The 19,611-nt window shown below is 40.4% G+C and overlaps 1 protein-coding gene across 1 annotated transcript in view; it reads right to left on the reverse strand.

Moving 5' to 3' along the window:
- Positions 1–5,664: 5,664 nt before the first annotated feature.
- The window catches only part of LOC145440922 (uncharacterized), a 34,413-nt gene continuing 20,466 nt past the window's right edge, over positions 5,665–19,611 (reverse strand). The window contains exons 10-14 of the mRNA XM_080318697.1: positions 18,627–18,918; positions 17,161–17,396; positions 12,023–12,227; positions 6,642–6,856; positions 5,665–6,063 (exon numbers count right to left, since the gene is read on the reverse strand). Coding sequence (XP_080174823.1) covers positions 5,812–6,063; positions 6,642–6,856; positions 12,023–12,227; positions 17,161–17,396; positions 18,627–18,918 — 1,200 coding nt within the window. The 3' untranslated portion in view covers positions 5,665–5,811. The remainder of the gene's footprint in view (positions 6,064–6,641; positions 6,857–12,022; positions 12,228–17,160; positions 17,397–18,626; positions 18,919–19,611) is intronic.

The following is a 19,611-nucleotide window of genomic DNA, read 5'->3' on the forward strand; positions in this document are numbered from 1 at the left end:
CTAAACTAATCGAATTAATGTTAGGAAATCAAGTTCTTTTAATGGTTCGCATTTTGTGAAGTTAATTATTTTCGTAGATAAAGTGGAAAAAAGTATGTATCGATGGATCGAGAACACATTAACCCGATTTTGGAGTAGTCCATATTACGATTTCTTTCTTGTTCGGCATTTTACATATAACTCAAGTCTATCCGACTAGGTTCAACGTCGCAAACATATTTCTATTTGCTTTCGTGGTGATCAAAGTGTTTTTTAAAACTTTACCACGCTGGGTAGAGAGGATGAAACAGAATTAAGTATTAATCAATCAGTGGTATGCAAAATCAAGTTAATAATTTATTTCTACCAGAATTTTTATGTACCTTTGGTATCTTGTAAATATGAAGATGGTAGTGTGTGATAAGCATTTGCATTATGGGGGTGAGTAAAACGGACCTTGAATTTGATCTGACCAAAATCAACCTCGCGTCACACAAAAAACATCAATTATATTATAAGTGTAATATCGAAAAAATTCCTATTGTGTTATATGATGTGCGATATCGAAAATAACAATTGTAATATATGATTTTTGATATCGAAAAAATAACAACACAGCGATTAATAATTTATGTTGGTCGTTCGTCGGTGCTTTAGGTGTTGATTGATAAGTAGAGTAAGTGATATTTTGGATATGCGCACTAAGTTGAAAACTCAGTGATGCTTCTGTGTATTGCTGAATTTAGCTATGTGTGGGTAAATTGGTAGTAATTCAATCACAACTCAAATTCATATTAATCGAAAAATACCTTTCGGTGATTTGGATTTTGTGTCAATATTCGGCTCCATTACTGCGAATGAACAGTGATACAAAACACCAGATTACCAGATTCAACATATTACGGTGTACAATTCCGATTTCTTTGACGTTCCGAATTCAACATATAAAGCAATAACTTTACCCAACTAGTTTAAGCATAATCCCAATTTGTTTTGTGATCATGAAACTTTGTGAAATCGCTGTATCTCGCCATATTTTACATTGAGCGTGTTGGATGGTGCTGCGAATAGACTCAAGCATTAATCAAGCCACCATATGTCATATCTCACGCGCTTCGAATAGTGATCATACGAACCGATGCACATTACGATATAACGACGCTATGAGTATCTGTTTAGCTTCCCGTCACAAGTATACCGATAATATGACTTGTGTGAGTTGGTGCATTCGACATTAACCATATTACTGTTTTATCTTAAGCTCCATTACAACTCTCAAGTTCGTAAAATATTATTTGATAATCACATATTGCCATTCTGTAAAAAAAGTGGTAAGATAGTGAGAAACAGAAAAATTCCCGACGAACCACTTTTCATACATACTATATAGTCTAGTTGTATTTTTTCAGATCGAGGTGCTAATGATGATGTTTATGAAAAGTTTGTTCATATCATAACACCCTTCCCTACAATGTAAGATGTGGTACACATTAAATCATTTTAATTGAGTACTGATCGGATAGTTGAATCTCGTGTTGCGAATAAATTGGGTAATATGTAATCTGTAAAGAATTTGCTCGTATCACGATAGCTTACAATATGATACATGGATTCACTTGCGACAAAATATATCTCAATCTATCATTGGTCAGACATTCACATCTCGTATACTCAATATACAACATGTTAATCTCGAAGTCACAATGTTGGATGTAATGAACATTTTATCAATTACTTTTCCGTCTTTGCGATGATGGAAGTGTTTGTGATAAATCTGTAGACCCAGAATGTTTTACATTAGGGACGTTATATAATACGAAAGAATTCAAGCAATATCCAACCCGCGACATGCAAAACCGGCCACACGCTATATGCTCACGCAACTTTTATTTTATCGTACATACAACGGTTAAGTTAGACGGGAAGGTATAACCGGATATAACACATGGTGATCTGTCAGTAATTGGCCTTGTTAGGTTTCGTAAGATGTCGATATTTCGGATGCAATGGCGATAGCATTTTCCAATACTCAATTTTGACACGGGTAAAACAGATCACTGATTGAGTTGAGTTTCAAATCATTTTGTGAATTCTTTGACATACTACACCCGAGAAACACTTAAAATTAATGAATATAACATATTACCATGTCTAGGTGAGCTTGAGATAAAATCACCTTGATTCTGGGGTGGAAAATTAACACAGTGATTGTATATCGTGGTGTAATATTGTCATAAACAGTCAGTTGGGTGTTGAGCGCCGACATCTGCCTTGCGAAACGGTGCATCCTCGTCTTACATTTGCGATATAACTACCATAGTAAATAATTGGACTAGACAGGATACCCGAGTCATTTGTCCCACAGAATATGAACTCCTTTTACAGTTAAATAAAAAAGACAGGTCGTTGGAACATAAATATAACCAGGATTTATTTAGGTTGCTGGTTACAGTGATTTATGCTCATGCAACCTTTTTTTTTAATCATATACATACATTGTTTGAGTTTGTCGAGTAAGGTGCGGTGTAAGTGATATTTCAGTAATTGAATCTGTTGGGTTGTAACATGTCGACATGTTGGGACGCAAAGGTGATACCATATCCAGAAACTCAATTTTGACACAGGAAAAAACCGGATCACTGATCGAGTGGCATGGTTTCAACCCTTGATACTGCTGTTTGGTGGCCTTGATTAGTGTAAACGATTAGGCTTGTGAAATATTAGCTGATAATCACATCATAAGATTCTGCAACACAGCATCACGATATATTGCAATATATCGCATGGATTCGCTTGAGATAAGATCATCTGGATTTCGGATGTGAAAATTAACACAGTGATTGTATATCCACGCGTAATAATTCTGTCATACAGAGTCAGTTCGGTGTTGAGCGATTGTAGATTTATCATGTCTACTTAGCGCAAGAGCCGTGCATTTTAACGCGTGCATGGTTAATCCTATACATGCAGCTTGTTAAACGTTGATTCCCCGTATCACATTTACCACAGGTATTTATTGGACTCGGCAGGATACCATAGTCATTTGTCCCCGCGGAATATGTAGGTCACTTCGCATTAAAACACCTGTTTTACGCTCACGGATTGCTTCTAGTCCAACCTGTTCCACGGGAAGCAATTCGCGTAGTGATTCAGTGGACAGGATACCATAGTCATTTGTCTCCGCAGAATATGTAGGTTACTTCGCATTAAAACACCTGTTTTCAAAATCGATCGCGGAAAGCGCACAATGACGCTTTTTCGAAGCTCCGTAGGCCGATTTTCGACTGCTAGCTACCTCAAAATGCACCGTTTCTGACTTCCGAAATACAACATTCTTGTTTCCGGTATTTTGCGAATCACGGGACCACAATATAACTACTGTTGTATTTATGCACTTTTGATTCCGAGGTAAAGTCATTGAAATTTTCGGGGCAGTAACCGCAATGGAACTGTTCGTTACAATTTGTGCTGCATATCTGTCATATCCTGGTGCTACACCTGCGATTCAGGGTATACCAGGTATATGGAATTCTCCATGAGCAAAATGTGGTGGAAAACCCCGCAGTAATGGAAGCAAAAATTCAAATCAAGGTTTTTTTTACTCATAATAACAAGAACAACAACAACAACAACAACAACAGAATATGGGATGAAATGACGACCATATGCCAATCAAGGCGCTGCAGCTTATTTGACCAACTCTATAATGCGTGGCGCTGAATCATCATCCACATAGCTGAAAATGTCCAACCCCATTGGTAATAATGGGTCGCTAAAATCATCATTGATTTGTTCTAGTAACGAGAAGACATGTCGAGTCAAATCGGAAGCATCCATAACAGGTAATGTGCCTTCAGTAGTAGCACTCATGAGTATCAGTGATCATCTCTGGAGGGGTCCCTGCCAGCAAACGTTGATCTTCCTCAACGCTTCATCTGCTTTATTGTTAGTACCAGAGTCCATGAAGTGATTGTTCGCTCGCAGCATCACTTCAAATTCTGTCTGTGTTAGACGATTACCACTCTCGGCTGCAATCGCGACCGTACATGACCAAATCCTCTCACAAGATGCGGCGTGTGGAACACACGAGAGGACAGTCCTTGCGAGTCTCGGAAGTTCTGGAGAAACACAGGAAAGATCCTTCCAGAATAACACTGACTGAGATACTAGATGTCGCACCCAGATACTCGATTATGCATCAAACATTTCCACAAATCAAGGTAATATCAGATACATGCAAGTGTGAGGCATACACAATTGTAGGCTACTCACCCACTCTGCCGTCGTAATCATTCCACTGTTTGATGAGGTTAATAGCAGACTCCCTCGAACTAATCATATACAATACCGACACGATAGCGTAATGGTGAAGCGTCCGGTTTCTTGATAGGTAGGTCGTGGGTTGTGAATAAGAAAGTGCACGACACCCATAATAATCGTTACATTAAATAGAAATAGGACGTGATATATTTTGCCCTCGATCTTTTTGCGGCATATATATACACCGATATACTCCGAAAATGCTTTGTGAACGTAAATCGGGAAATGCAGCAATGCCGCCAAAACGCCGTTTTAATCTGCAAATAATTGCCGCGATGCGAGCTACTCCATGCGAAATCAGAAACCCATGCACTATGTTGGCCGTATGGGACAATGACTCAGTGGCGGCTCGTCCTATAGGGCAACTAGGGCATTGTCCCACCTAAAATTCTGTTCAATAACAATGATTTAGCATTTTAGACGACCAGCAATCAATATATACCGAAATCACGGCGAAAATCGTATTCGTTTTGTCCTTCGCTTGTAAATATGCCCATATACAGCGAAGTCTCTACGAAAATCGAATTATCTTGTCTGTTTTCGGTTTGTAAATGCCTAGCCGGGGCTTGCCCCGGTAGTGCTCATGACAAGCTTTCACCATAGTCTCCTATATGGTGTGGACACAGCGAGACTGAACAGCTCACTGCATTTGGATTGTGTCATACTTTCCATTTTACCAAACGCTGCCTAGCGCTAAATTCGATAAACGGGTATCGGTGGAAAGCTGCTGCTGCACCGATTACGAAAATATAAATTTTATTCTGCTCATGGTCCCGGAACCCCTAAAATCAGCCCCGAAATTTGCATTAGGATCTAGCTTGGCAGTGTGGTAGTTATCTATAGTTTGACTCATTTGCACACGTTGCAAGGGCACCAAAACATAATTCGATACCTGAAAGTGCATTTAGCTGATTTAGACCCTACGCTGGCGTGAAATTCGGCGAAATACACTTTTCTTTCTTACCCTATAGTTAGTTTACGGATTTGCAGTTTGTTTAATATAGTTGCACTCGCCAAGCCGTGTCTATCAACCCTAAAAGTACCGATATAGAGTATAAAAGTTTGACTTTTATCCTATATTTCTTCCATATGCAATCCGTCTCCGGCCACAATCCACTCCAGATCTGGCTAAATCCTGCGCGCTACTCCGTATGGTAGTCCGATTATATCAGTAAAAGTATGAATCTGGATCTTATCTGGCTCCGGCCATAGATAAAAAAAAAATCTGTCGGATATTCGCAGTTCGTGACTACATCCGTGCCCCGCATTATTATGTAGGACCGGGTGATTGTATAATAACATTACGAAGGTCGAGTGTTTCGACTGTCAATATGACCCTATGGAAGTGAACCTCAAAATCGAAAATATTCTTCAAATATTACTCATATATTATTATCTAAGCATTATAAATGGTTACAAGCTGAAACTACTGGATAAACTGGCATATGTCATCATAACTCGAATCATTTGCTCAGCAACAATGGGATATCTCCGCTTCGGATTTCCGCCGAATTATCCCGCTGTCGTCGTTTCTATTGCATGATTTGCATGGAGACAAGACTCTCTTGGTGTGCAACATACAACACCATCTGTTTCGTACGCGGGATCGGTGTTTTTGTATCCTTCGAAAACGACTTGTCCGTTTCCAGCTGATTCCCAGTTGTGACTGGCGGTGAGAGTGATTTTGGTCAGCGATGAGTCCGAATAAGGTGAAGTGGACCACCAATATTTCGAAAATGATCCGGGTGGACTGACGCTCAGACTCTGAAAGACACGTTGTAAGCGTGGATTTAATAACGTTGTATCGTTGTAGACCATACGCTCATATAACCAAACTTTGCGGATGCGGGACACAGTGGTGTGCCTCTAGTCCAGGGGTCGCCAACCTTTTTGCTGTTCCCGGCCGCAGTTCGATTACTCATGCAGCCTACGGCCGCATTACAGGGCATAGTGGTGATGAGCTAACTGGAAGCCAAATATCCAAGTAAAACTGTATATGTCCATTTCTGATGAACTCCGGACTAATCTATATATTGATAGCGGCTTACTCTATGCACCGAAATCGCGAGTGGTCACATTATGGGTTCGGCTAGATTGGTTGATCTTCACCTACGATACATGCATCAGTAGATTTACTGTGTCTGGACTGTAACAGTAGTTAAGAATACTCGAAGCCAATTATTACTCGCAGCGATTACTTCAGTCCAACTCGCCTCCGAGTTGTATCAGCTCTGCGATTTGTGCTGATAATAAATTAGACGGAATTCAAATCCCTAATTATATACATGTATCTTAAGGCGAAGGGCATAGCAAAAACTATTGTATATTGTGCAACCACTTACCGCCGGATCTATAGTCATGCCGAGCCAAACCTCAGCGTGTGAAGTCATATTTTCAAGAGCGTCTACGATCGCGTGATAGATTTCCTCGTCGGGAATCACAGCGAGTACGGATTCGCGTTCGCCACACAAGACTGACGCTTCGTAGAAGTCCACGGTGTCGCGATCTTGCAATTCGATCCAGTAACATGCTCCAGATGAGTTTGTAACGCAACTAACTGAAGTAGAAAATTATTCCTCGATAAGCGGAATCCACAAGTATATAGCTAGGGTTGCATTTGAAACAAAAATCAATTAATAAACATGTTGAAAACATTTCCCTTGTAATAATATGAGGGGTGCAAAATGGAAGAAGGTCAGAAGACCATATTATAAGTGGCGAGATAGCGCAGTGGTATAATCCGCGGCTGCAACACCAACGGGTTGCTGGTTCGAGTTCGACCGAGGTCGACTTCAGAACTCCTATACCTAAGTGTTGGAGGTTTATCTAGGCTCCTCCTCGTCATATCATCTGCGTAATCGGTGTCTTACAAAAAGCCTAGAAGTGGACCGTGCTATAAGTCGACAGTTACGGAATAAAAATGGAGAATATCCGGCTGGTGTAAATGACCATAGCAGTCGACAAACACCATAAATACCACCAAACAAACAAACAAACAAACAAACAAAGACCATATTATATCCATGTTATCTGTAACTGCAATCGTATTGACACGGTTCAGTAGTCATCGTAATCACAATCGATTACATTGACACAGTAATATCTCCATGTCTGATGTTCACTTCACCATATCGCATATTTGCACATGCACAATCTTCCAGCTTATGATATTGCCGATTTCCAAATCTCAAGTCCCCATCCCGATTCATTTCGTGACACTTATTTACTGTTCATGAATATTGCAAACTCTGACGAATTTCATTTAGTACAGTGGCTTGCTGGTCCATGATGCTATGTGGCAAAACACCTGTCAGCGTGCCCTGGCTGAGCGTAGGGTTGTAACCAAGTCATCAGGTTCCGAATTTAACTTTTATACTTTTGACTCGAGTCACGTCGAGTCATCTTCAATACATCACCAAGTCAAATCTGAGTCTAATCCAGGGAGAAACTGGTTGAGTCCGAGTCGAAGTCATAGTGTTCCGTTTATTTAACCTGGACGGGTTAAAATCAGATTCAACTCACTTCTTTGAAACTCCAAGGCCTCGAATACTATGATCATTTTCTCACTCTAAACATGTTTATTTATACAGATACAAGACAGTTTCTGGGACTATCAGAACACTTACATCACGCTCGGTGAAAAGCTCACCCTTGACTCATTAGCTCAAGCTTGAGGCTGAGCGTTAAAAGGCTATAAATTCTGCCAATGACAAACATCTGTTAGATAATCCCGCTTGTGCGAAAAATTATAGAGACGATAGATTTCGCGTCATCGGGAGGGGCCGCTGTGTGCCTTGGAGTCGACCTTTATCAAAATACATCAGCCCAAGCTTTTTATACAAAACGAGCTCGTGTACCATCTCGAAATAGAACATTGAGCACTCTCTTAGTTGAGATCTCATTTCATGCTGCTGACGTCATATTTTGTGATACGATTGCCGATATAATGTCCTTTCCAACTCTTTACTATAGTTGCTGACGATTACCTGTGATGAGTGTCAGCCGGGAATATTCGAGTTCATTTCAATATGAATATGCTATTCAATTGTTGAAGTTCTTCACCTCCAAGAAGCTCTTTAAACATTGTTGGGGTATCGGTTATGATACACGAGACTTGAATCAAGTAACATAGAATGTTTCGAGTTATATGACTTGATCGACCCATGAGCAGTGACTAGAGGACAAGTCGAGTCAATACACAAGTTTACTCAAGTTTATAGTCGAGGCATTTTCTATTTCAAATATGACTCGAGAGTCAATGAGAAATTGCTGCTCGAGTCGAGTCATGACTAAGGTCATTACAACTAGAGATGGTGTGAACGTGAGTTTCACGTTCGCGTTCTGTGTGTGAACCTAGGCAATTTATAGGTTCAAGTACACAAACGAACCTTGGTAGGTTCTGCACTGTGAACCTTTTTCATATATTAAAATTTTCACGTCATTATAACAGGGGTGGGCAAACTTTTTATCTCGCGGGCCGCATTCAACATTTGAATCCATTCGCGGACCGCACTATATAAAATTAGATTACTAAGCTAAAGTTCAATATAGTTTTTTGACCATAGTGAACGACAACGTGGAAATAATATATATCTATTTAAAACAAAACAAACACTGATTTGAAAACGTGCACGCGACAGAGATATTGACGGGAATTTATAAGCTGGTAGTCCTTATTGTCAAAATTAAGGATGAATGTCGGTTGTCCCGATTCTTCGAACTGATTGTACTTTTGGTTTAACTCCAGGACGCACAATGCTGACAGCATCATAACCATGTTACCTTTAAATACGCTTCTACAATTAATAAATATGATAAATATAGATACTTCTACACAGACAAAGAACGAATCTATCGAACACACTCGCGAATCGGTTTTCCAAGTACAGCACTAAAAGTAAAGCACTCGTGTTGCCAATCTAAAATCGCACTCGTGGTCCGAATTAAGTCATGTACGTTTCACTTTCTGTGATGTTTAACAATTGAAACCTTTTAAAATTCATGTGCCGCGAGGTCGGGCTATCGCACCATCAATAAAATGAAAAATGCTTTGGTAATAATATGACTTATCGTTATCATGTTGAAATATATTAGGAAAAAGTTTAATCAAGTACCCACAGTAATTTGATTTTCAGTGCGGTTCTTATCAATATTTTCACAACTTTTCTTGAGGCTTTCGCGGGCCGCACAAAACGGTGTTGCAGGCCGTAGTTTGCGCACTCCTGCATTATAACATCTTTCGTTGAAATATATTGCATTTCTACTGCGGGCCAATCAACACTAGACGAGCATTCACCTTGACAGTCTCTCTCTGAGCACACACGCAAATAATAACATAAAGTCCCTAAAATTTGACGTAGTAAGCAAGTAGTGGGGAATCGCGGCAGACTGGGGCCTCGGGGGTTCTATACCAATACCGAGAAAACCATTACCGAGAATGGACATTACCGAGAACGGCCAATACCAAGTATCTAACTTACTGAGAAGGCGTTGTCGAGAAATTTATATCTGAGAATCGACACCGAATGTGGCAAAGCCGTCATGCACATGCGCACGACTTGTATATGCATATCATGCCTGCATTACATACATTGCATTCTCGGTAATGTCCATTCTCGGTGGTTTCCATTCTCGGTAATGGCTTTCACGGTAATGGTTTTCTCGCTATCGATTAGACACCAGCCGGCGGGCCACATTATCAGCTAAGACGGGAAACCGTTCGCGGGCCGTATGTTGCCTGCCCCTGGTGTACATTAATATATATCACGTCGCTGAAATGTAGGTTTGGAATTAGCAATATGACGTCATGAGGTTCACGTTTGCGTTCACACAGAACCTTTCAAAAAGGTTCGCGTTCCCACGAACCTGAACCTTTTAGAGATTCACACCAACCCTAATCACAATCCTTGCAGACCGAAATGCTCATTAGCACGGACTATGGCGCAATTAGTGAAACCACATCAGACCTTCTTTTTCTTCTTACCGACAAGATAGCGTAATGGTGAAGCGCCCGGCTTCTTGATCGGTAGGTCGTGGGTTCGATCCCCGGCCGGGTCAGACCAAAGACCTGATTAGTAACACTGTTATCGATGACTTCGCGGCTTGGCGCTCATGCATTACTGGGATAGCGTGGAGGGTGGTGCATGACTTAGAAAGCCGTAAAGGCTATATATCTGCACTTCCTTGTCCAGCGGCATATGCACATCATGCACTCATGGTATGCATATGCACAGATCGTGTGTATGTGTATCATGAGTCGGTGTATATGCCGCAAAAAACATCAAGGACAAAAATAAACTACGTCCTTCCTTCTCAATACGACAGAAGGAGGTGAAAACGGAAGTGTGAATTAACCATTGACTGAGGCAAGCTATAAGCAAACACCTTTTGTGTAATTGTAATTACAGTTATCGGCTATTCAGTTATTGGTGTTCATGGCATAACAGTACCGCTTCGTTAGCGTGAATCACTAGCTGGCTTGTAATTTTAATGAATACAACACTTGAACATCAATACATATTGTGACATCTGACGGGATTTTCAGACGTGGCACTCGCAAATTGGTTATATGTATTTATAGTTCAAGTTCCAGAAACGTGTGCAAATCAAATGAATACTTCTCGTCAAATGATATTCAATATAAACATTAAACTTTCATTGCGGTATGCGGTATCCATACCATACATATTTTGAGTGGTATAGGGAGAGGGCATAGCCAGACGCCATACTTGTAAAATTGATTCTGCATGTATGGTCAGGTCATCGATTTTTAACTTCGCTGCCTGGTGCACGTGGCGTGATTTGCGTTTTGGTGGCGAAATCGTGTGCCTCGATTCATCATACGTGATTTGTATTTCCCACCGATAATCTATGCAGCAGGAATGGCCAACCTAATTGGTCAAAGGGCCACGTGAATTTGCGATGCAATGCGCGGTGGGTCATCAGATGGGAGTATACCGGATAGGTAAGGGTGAAAACAAGATTTATCGTACTACGCATCAAAATCAATAACGACTATGCCATGAAAATTCCTAACCTCGCCAAGCGCAAACATTTTTTTTGCATATATTGTGGGTCGCCTCTGTAGATATCAATATCGAAGATTTCGGCTCACATGCGTCTATCATTTTGTGCAAAGGTTTCGTCACCTACGACGTTTTTGTGAGTGCCGACGCGAAGTCGCAGATTGAAGGACACGTTCTCTCATAATAACGAATATAGTTGGATTCATTCCAATGAACTGGGCGTATTTTTAATTGCCTGGTGCGGTACCAATACTGCAAGCAAGAAATCGAGTGACAATGAATCGCGCGAAGCGTTGGAAAAATTTCAATTCATATAAATCTGGCACGAAAAATTCTACTATATGGTCATGTACTAAGATCTATAAAAAAAAATGTGGCTGGCACCTGGCTACACCAATGCTTCGGAATTGATATTTCCGTCATCAACACCACAAATTTGACAGTCAGCCGAATCAAATTTTTGGTTAGCCCTGCAAGTTCATAATTAATTAGCCGGGTAATATATTGTCAATAATATAACTAATCTCGAGAATTACCTCGCTGGTCACTCAAAACCTTCTCGTGGGCCACGGGCGGCCGCCCTGATCTACAGACTGAGAAATTAACAAATATTGCATTGGTTCGTATAGCTTCCATACTTCCTAGTTGTTATAGCCTACTTCAATTGGAAACATAGGAAAACCTGTAAAACTTATTACCGTTCTTAGGTTTCCAGCAAACGGCCCCATTGGTGCTTCTGGAAGGTTTGCCCGGCATTAATCCTCGGAATGACAATCCCCATGAGTCTTGGCTCGGGTTGACTTGCAGGTAAAGATGTCCAGAATCGTTGGTGAGATACATGCCGGGCCCAGCTGCTGACCACCATATTTCATGAAATGAGTCTTTGGGGAAAACTTCTTTGGTCTGTTCAAATGAATGCATCAGTAAATGGACGTAAAAGATTTGAAACTAGTGGGCATGCCAGAAAATGTGGATGTACGTAAATCTTACAAGCTTTTCACGCTTTAAATATTACGGAAGAATATTTGATAAAGAGCAGTTCAACTAGCTTCGAACTGCTCAACAGAGCTTTGGAGGCCATGCGAGTGGTTTTTTGGAATGCGAGTGCACCAATTGCCCTTGAAATCTCAACCTGAACGATGCTCGAGCCGATTCAACATTCCAGCCTGACCATCACCTTCGGGCGTTGAGCATAATTTTCACCAGTGTGACGACAAGAGAGAGAGAGAGTCTTTTATTTTTCATCCAACCAAAATACATAACAAACGGCAGTGCTGGTGGTACAGAAAATATGCATGCACAGTATTCGGTATTAGATAGGAATGATCGATAAGACCGTGAATGTCATATAGTCTGATCACACCAGCATCAAACAGGTACACTTGACTCTGAACAGTCTGGCTGTAAAAAATGTTTAGTTAAAAAAGGTAAATAGAAAAAAAATTAAACGATGGTAGCAAATGATCAATGAAGCAATGTCTGGGCGAGGTAGGGCAACAGTGTTAGTATAACGACAGGAGGTGATCAAGTAGGTCTTTTTTGAATCTATTATAAGGCAATTCACGGATATGTGGTGGTAATGCATTCCAGATGATAGGTCCCGAGTATAGTCGATAGACAAAATATTGGCTGTACGCATGCCGGTCAATCCGTGAATGAATGAACGACATGAATTCTATATGTCTTGCAAGTTTGACAGTTGTCTCATTTAAAATCTTAGATTACGTTATGAAACACAGGCCACTACTCGCGGCCCATGAAAATTAGGTTACGCCCACGATTCGTCTTAGTCTGGGCAATTCCATTTTGCCAGTCGTAAAGGAATTCAAGTACCTGAGAATCCTATTCGATTATCGATTGAACTATCGGAGTCACGCTCGCGCAGTGACTGAGAGATGTAGTAAACGGATGAACCTGTTACGTCTTCTATCAGGGACATCTTGGGGCGCCTCGAAATCGAGCTTATTGACGCTATACAGATCTACCATACGATCAATAATCGACTATGGTTCCGAAGCATACCTACTCTCCCCAAAATACGTCATTGATAAAATACAGAAAATTCAGAATAAAGCGCTTCGCATTTGTTGCGGAGGTATGAGGAGTACGCCAATACACGCATTGCAACATTCGAGCGGGGAGCCTCCCATATGGTTGCGACACTTGCAACTCTGTCTTAACTTTCGTGTCAGGATAATGGCAAATGTGAACCACCCCCACAAAGACTTAATAACTGGCTCATGGCACGAAATTTTTCCCGGCAACGACTTATTCCGAACCTTCAACATGTTAACAGGACCGGACATGTTTGAAGAGCCAATCGTCCAAAATTACGAACAGCCTCCGTTGCCACCATGGTCACAGCCCAAGATCGGCGTAGACTTACGCCTAGCTACGTTAATATCCAGAGATATCCATCCCACTTTTGCAAAACAAATCACCGAAGAATACATACACGAGCATTATGCCGGGAGCACCAGAATTTACACCGATGGCTCGAAAAACGCATCGGGCTGTGGTTCATGTTTCTTCGTTGAGAACAGAGACGACTGTTACAGCTACACCCTCGACGGTCACTTATCCGTCCTCTCGACAGAATTGAACGCCATTCGGAACAGTTTAGAATGGGTCAAACGCAATGGTACGCCTGAAAGTCGTGTGGCTATTTTGTCGGACAGACAGAGTAGTCTGGTGGCGATTCGAAATTGCTCTCCGGACAATGAACTCATCGCCGATATCCTCCTCCTAGGATCGGATTTACATGCACTAGGGATCGAAATTGTTTTGGCCTGGATCCCTGGCCATAAAGGTATCCGTGGCAACGAAAAAGCCGACGAAATCGCACGAAGAGCAGCACTGATGCCACTCGTGCGAGATCCAAACCTTCAGGAAAAATTACTATGAAGGAAATGAAATCCCACATTGCCGATATATGTCGGAAAAAGTGGATCGACCACATGAATGCCCATGACGACGACTCGCAATATAGAAAAATTATTGGAGATATCAGGGACATTACCCCAATTATCGATTTGTCGCGCAGGGAATCTGGAATCCTAATTAGACTGCAGACTGGTCACTCTAGGCTGAACGGTCATCTACACAGAATTAAATGTCATCAAAATGGCCTTTGTGATGCATGCGGGATCAAAGAAACCGTTGAGCATTTCCTCCTCCATTGCCCTAAATATGACCGTGCCAGGATCAATCTAATTCAGACTGCTGACCAAAACAGAGTACCCCTAGCGCCCGAGTCCCTACTCACAGACGCACATACTATATGGCCGGTCATCGAATTCACGATTTCAAGTGGCAGAGATATATAAAGAATTGTAATTCCTTCAGATTGTACGGGAGTATTTATCGCCAGATATCGTCCTGGGGCAAAAAGCCGAGTAGCTAAGCCCAACTACCCCCCTCATACCTACCTACTAACCAACGGATGGATTCGCAACACGTGACTCACGATTGAATACGCCGAGAAGCGAACTGCAGAGTCGGCTAAAATCAGCAGAATTGATAGTCCCATAGCTGGCGATCCAAGCGTCGAAATTTGATATGTATGGTCCTAATCGAAAGCTAGTGTCGCACTGATTCCGCAATAAAAGTATATTTCCAGGCAATGGTACCATCCCAAAATAGTCGTGAAAGTCTGGGAAACGGCATTGTTCTGAACAATCGCTGGGCGTAATTGGTCATTGTTGTGGTCATGCTGCTGCGGCGCTCTCACTTTTCAGAACAGTCGGCCTTAAACGGCTATTTTGGAGCAGTTACATTGCCCTGACGAGATTTTAATTTGTATTTTCGGAATTAGTGCATCAATAGCTTACGATAAAGACCAGATGCATCACATTTGGACGCTTGGATCGCCAGCTCTAGGACTACAAAGTTTGCTGCTTTTAGCCGGCTCTGCAGTACGTTTGTCGGTGCATTCATCCGTGACTCACATCTTGCGCATCTATCCGTGGGTTGGCAATCTACAATACGATTTCAGATCACGATGCTGCATCGTTACTTCGTCTGGCTAACTAACTAGACCACTGGATATTATATAACGTCTTATCTGACAAAGCACGGTTTTGTTTTTACTCCTCATGCTAATTCTTACGTCCCTCGATAAAAATAATATTATTTCTTTAATTATATACTATATACGCAAATCCAACACGTGCATATATTATAATACTTTTTTCAACGACATACTGCATACTGGAATAGTTCGAAAACGTTTTTTCTTTTTATTAATTAACGGGTATTTGCGTATCATGAATGAAACATGAATACTTGAATTGTTGTTAATTACGACGCTACGGTTGTCAAGGAGCACGGTTGAATTTATGATTATTCAATTAGGCTACATGTTCAACAGCAGCAATTGTAATTGTAATTGTAATGTAATTGAAGCATGCAAGGAGTAATTGTAATTGTAATTGTAATTTGATAATTTTAGCATGGAGTAATATGATTGTAATGTAATTGAAACATGCATGAAAGTAATTGTAATTGTAATTGTAATTGAACTGAAATAATGTAATTGATCCAACCCTGCTTCTTACATAAGCAACCCAAAACTACTTGAAGTAGAAGTAGAATTGACTGACTTTGAATCTACTCAGTAAATGTGAAAACGATCGTAATTCGCTCGCATGGAATGTCAAAATCTGCAAATGGAGCTATGCGGAAGGTGTAGAGAGCTTGATTCATATTGATGCATCCCATGAGGTGTCAATTTTTGACAGAATAAGCAGTCGTCCACATCATGGGATTTAAGTGATAGTATTGATATAGAAATGCGATACTAATCCTTTGTTTACTCGAACACCCTGTTTTAGATAATATCATGGCATGGCGCCCTCGCCCATATTAGAAGGCCCCTAGTTCAGTCGAAGGGCAATACGGAGAAGTTGTGTCAGATACGGCTTTAACACTTTGCGCGATTAGTACACGGTAATTAAAAATATGGCAGATCGTAAAAATGCCATATAGTGTGTAGCTTTATTTTCAGAAAATGTAAGGCATCACTATACACTTGCTTTTATACTTCAACATGTATGTTCTCCAGACAAAAGAACTGAAACTATAATTAGAATTCAACGTATAATACTCGTAGTTGAAAGAAAAATACAAATACAACTTCTAAAAAGCGGAGAATATATTTCATGTCATTTGTCCAGAAAGTTTCCACGGCGGTCTGCTAAAACAGGTCTAACGTCAAAAAAAGTCAAATTCCACTTTTTCAGATTAGGACACGTCATATGGGCTGCTAGGTATAATAGGTAATGGCTAGATTGCGAAACGGTATAGTTTCAAACGTTATGGGGGGGGGGGCATACTTACGGTGATTAAATATTTGATATAGGCGACAATGCGGTGTGAACGGAAGTACACAACCCGGTATCTAAATCATGTTCAGCGATACTTTCGTTAAATCATATTTGTCACTCCATATCTACTGTGAGCGAAGCGCAACTAAAATTCTGGGAATTGCATGACTTTCATGATAATTAAATGATATTAATGCGTGAAAACTGCCCCGAAATTCATTAGGCTGTCTTTCTTATCACGGGATTTAACTATTCCTACTTGACGAACGGAATAAAGGGAAACATAAGTAAGTAGTTCACAAAATATTACGAAGTAGAAGTAGCGAAAAAAAGATGTACTTGAGTAAGTATCAGAAGTAGCGGAAAACGACTTGAGTACTTCAAAAAACTAGAAGTACTTCGCTACTGACCAACTCTGATCCTCACTCACTACTAAAATTTATCGACAAATACCAGTGGTAAATCAGCGTATATGCATTGTGCAATACATACATACAAATAACGACACTTACTGTGGTATTTATGGTCATTCCAAGCCATAATGAGATAAAGGAATTATCCGCCACGATGTAGTCAGTCAAGGCGTAGTGTGTTAGTTCATCCGGAATCACGGCAAGGACGGACCCGAACTCGCCACAGATTGTTTCTGCTTCCGTAAAATTCACGGACCAACTGTCGCGTATTTCGACCCAGTAACATCCTCCATCGAGGGTGTATTTACAGTCATCGCTTATCAAAATTGGAAGGCCTGGAGAACGGAAGTTTGAACATCTTATTGCTAGAAAATTATTTTCTTTTGCCATGTGCACTGCGCACGCAACGCAACAAATGTAGATTCATCAATTCTGTTACGACAGTTTTCGATGCTTTCCTGCTTTCAGCAAATATTGACGCAACTTTCAACTATTCTCTTGTCACACTCCAGATTAGGGTTGCATTTATAACAAGCGGTGATTTAACACACTTTGTTTAAAACATGTTTTCAACAGTGTTTTAAACAAAGACTTTTTAAAAACTATTTTTTTTAAGTTGTAAAATTATGCCATAATTGTATAAATAATTTCCAAAAAACGTGTTGTAGTTGTACGAGCCTACGGACGATTACCACCCTACATATCCGATGAATACGGTATGGGACGGTTGGAACCTCAAAATAATCGGTTCGACAGCTATAGTACGTAGATATATCGTCAAAGGAGCTACATTCACCCAATATTTTCAATTGTCAATGTCAATCCACTATGACGCTACAATTGAATATTCGTGACTTGATAAAAAAAAACGAAAAACATGTTTTAAGCAATGGCCGTGTTTTAAACATGTTTGTTTTAAATTGATTTTTACTTTGAATGCAACCCTATAATCGTAGCTATATACGCAACTATAGGGTTACGTTTAAAACAAAAGGTTATAGTGCAATAATTGAGTAAATACTTTCGAAAATCATGCAGTTCAGCCCTAGGATGAATTGCCCCAATCTTAGTCAACGTATACTGTATGGAATGGTAGGAAATCGAAATCGAAGTCTGCTCAATAGTTATAGCACGTAAGTATAATTGTATATATCACTGGAATGAAATGGATGTTCCGATGATGATGGCCGCCGTGCGTAAAAATGCTGCGCAACGATGTATACAGCCTTGGTATAAAACATTTTTGGTCCGTTTAAGACAGGGGACGGAAACATTTCCGTCAAAGAAGCCATTTTGACCCTACATTTTCAATTGTCAATGTCAATATCCACAGTGACGTCACAATTGAATATTCGCGAAAAATAAAAAATAAAAAATATGTTTCAATGCAAGGGCCATGTTTAAACATGTTTGTTTTAAATTGAGTTTTATTCCAAATACAACCCTATATATACCGCGTAATAATTACATTTGCTGACAACTGTTCCGCTACGTAAGTATCAGAAATAAAATCGGCAGACAGCGGGTAAACACGGGCTACATTCGCTGTTTGAAACAATCCTTACTTGAGACTGTTGCAGAGGCCGTTGTCGGATTCTGTGTAGGCGACTTCGCTGTTGTTGTTTCTATTGCATGATTTGCATGGAGGCAAGACTCTCTTGGTGTACAACATACAACACCATCTGTTTCGTATGCGGGATCGGTGTTTTTGTATCCTTCGAAAACGACTTGTTCGTTTCCAGCTGATTCCCAGCTGTGACTGGCGGTGAGTGTGATTTTCGTCAGCGATGAGTGCGAATAAGGTGCCGTGGACCACCAATATTTCGAAAACGATTCGGGTGGACTGACGCTCAGACTCTGAAAGAGACGTTGCACTAGGAATAAATACCGTAACAACGTTGTAGAGCACGCACTCGTACAACCAAATCAACGCAGAGATATTCGGTTGAAACTTACAAAAACTGCGGGAGTGGGCACATTATGATTCGAGTCCAGTCACGTCTCTCAGTATTTGAAGATGACCCTAGTAAATTCAAGTCATGATTCGAAGCAACGCATTTTCAAAGATGCGTGAATAGTCGCTATATAAATTAAGATACGAATATAGCGTCAAGCACGCATGCAAATGTGTATTAGGGCTCTTAAAAAATGACTTTTTTTCTCAAATCGTACTGGCTACTCGATAAAATTGTTAGGTTACCTAATTTAAGCCTACACACAAAATTTCGTTCAATTCCATCCAGTAACCGCTGTGCTGCTGGAGAAGAAAGTTTCTATTTGTTGTATAAGAATAAATATTAAAAAATTTGAAAATTTTCTGTTCACCCCATGAAAGTGTTAGGCTGTCTATAGAAACGATGCTCACCAAATTTGGTTCAATTCGAACCAGTGGAAGCGGAGTTATTGTCGTCGAAAAATTTGGATTTGAATAAAATAGTATTTACGGTGAGCACAATTACAATAAATAAACAAAGAATCGGTCACCGTAAATACTATTTTATTCAAATCCAAATTTTTCGACGACAATAACTCCGCTTCCACTGGTTCGAA

Source organism: Botryllus schlosseri, chromosome 6, assembly GCF_051294905.1.
Source record: "Botryllus schlosseri isolate E-star chromosome 6, Bs_hap1, whole genome shotgun sequence".
Lineage (NCBI taxonomy): Eukaryota > Metazoa > Chordata > Ascidiacea > Stolidobranchia > Styelidae > Botryllus > Botryllus schlosseri.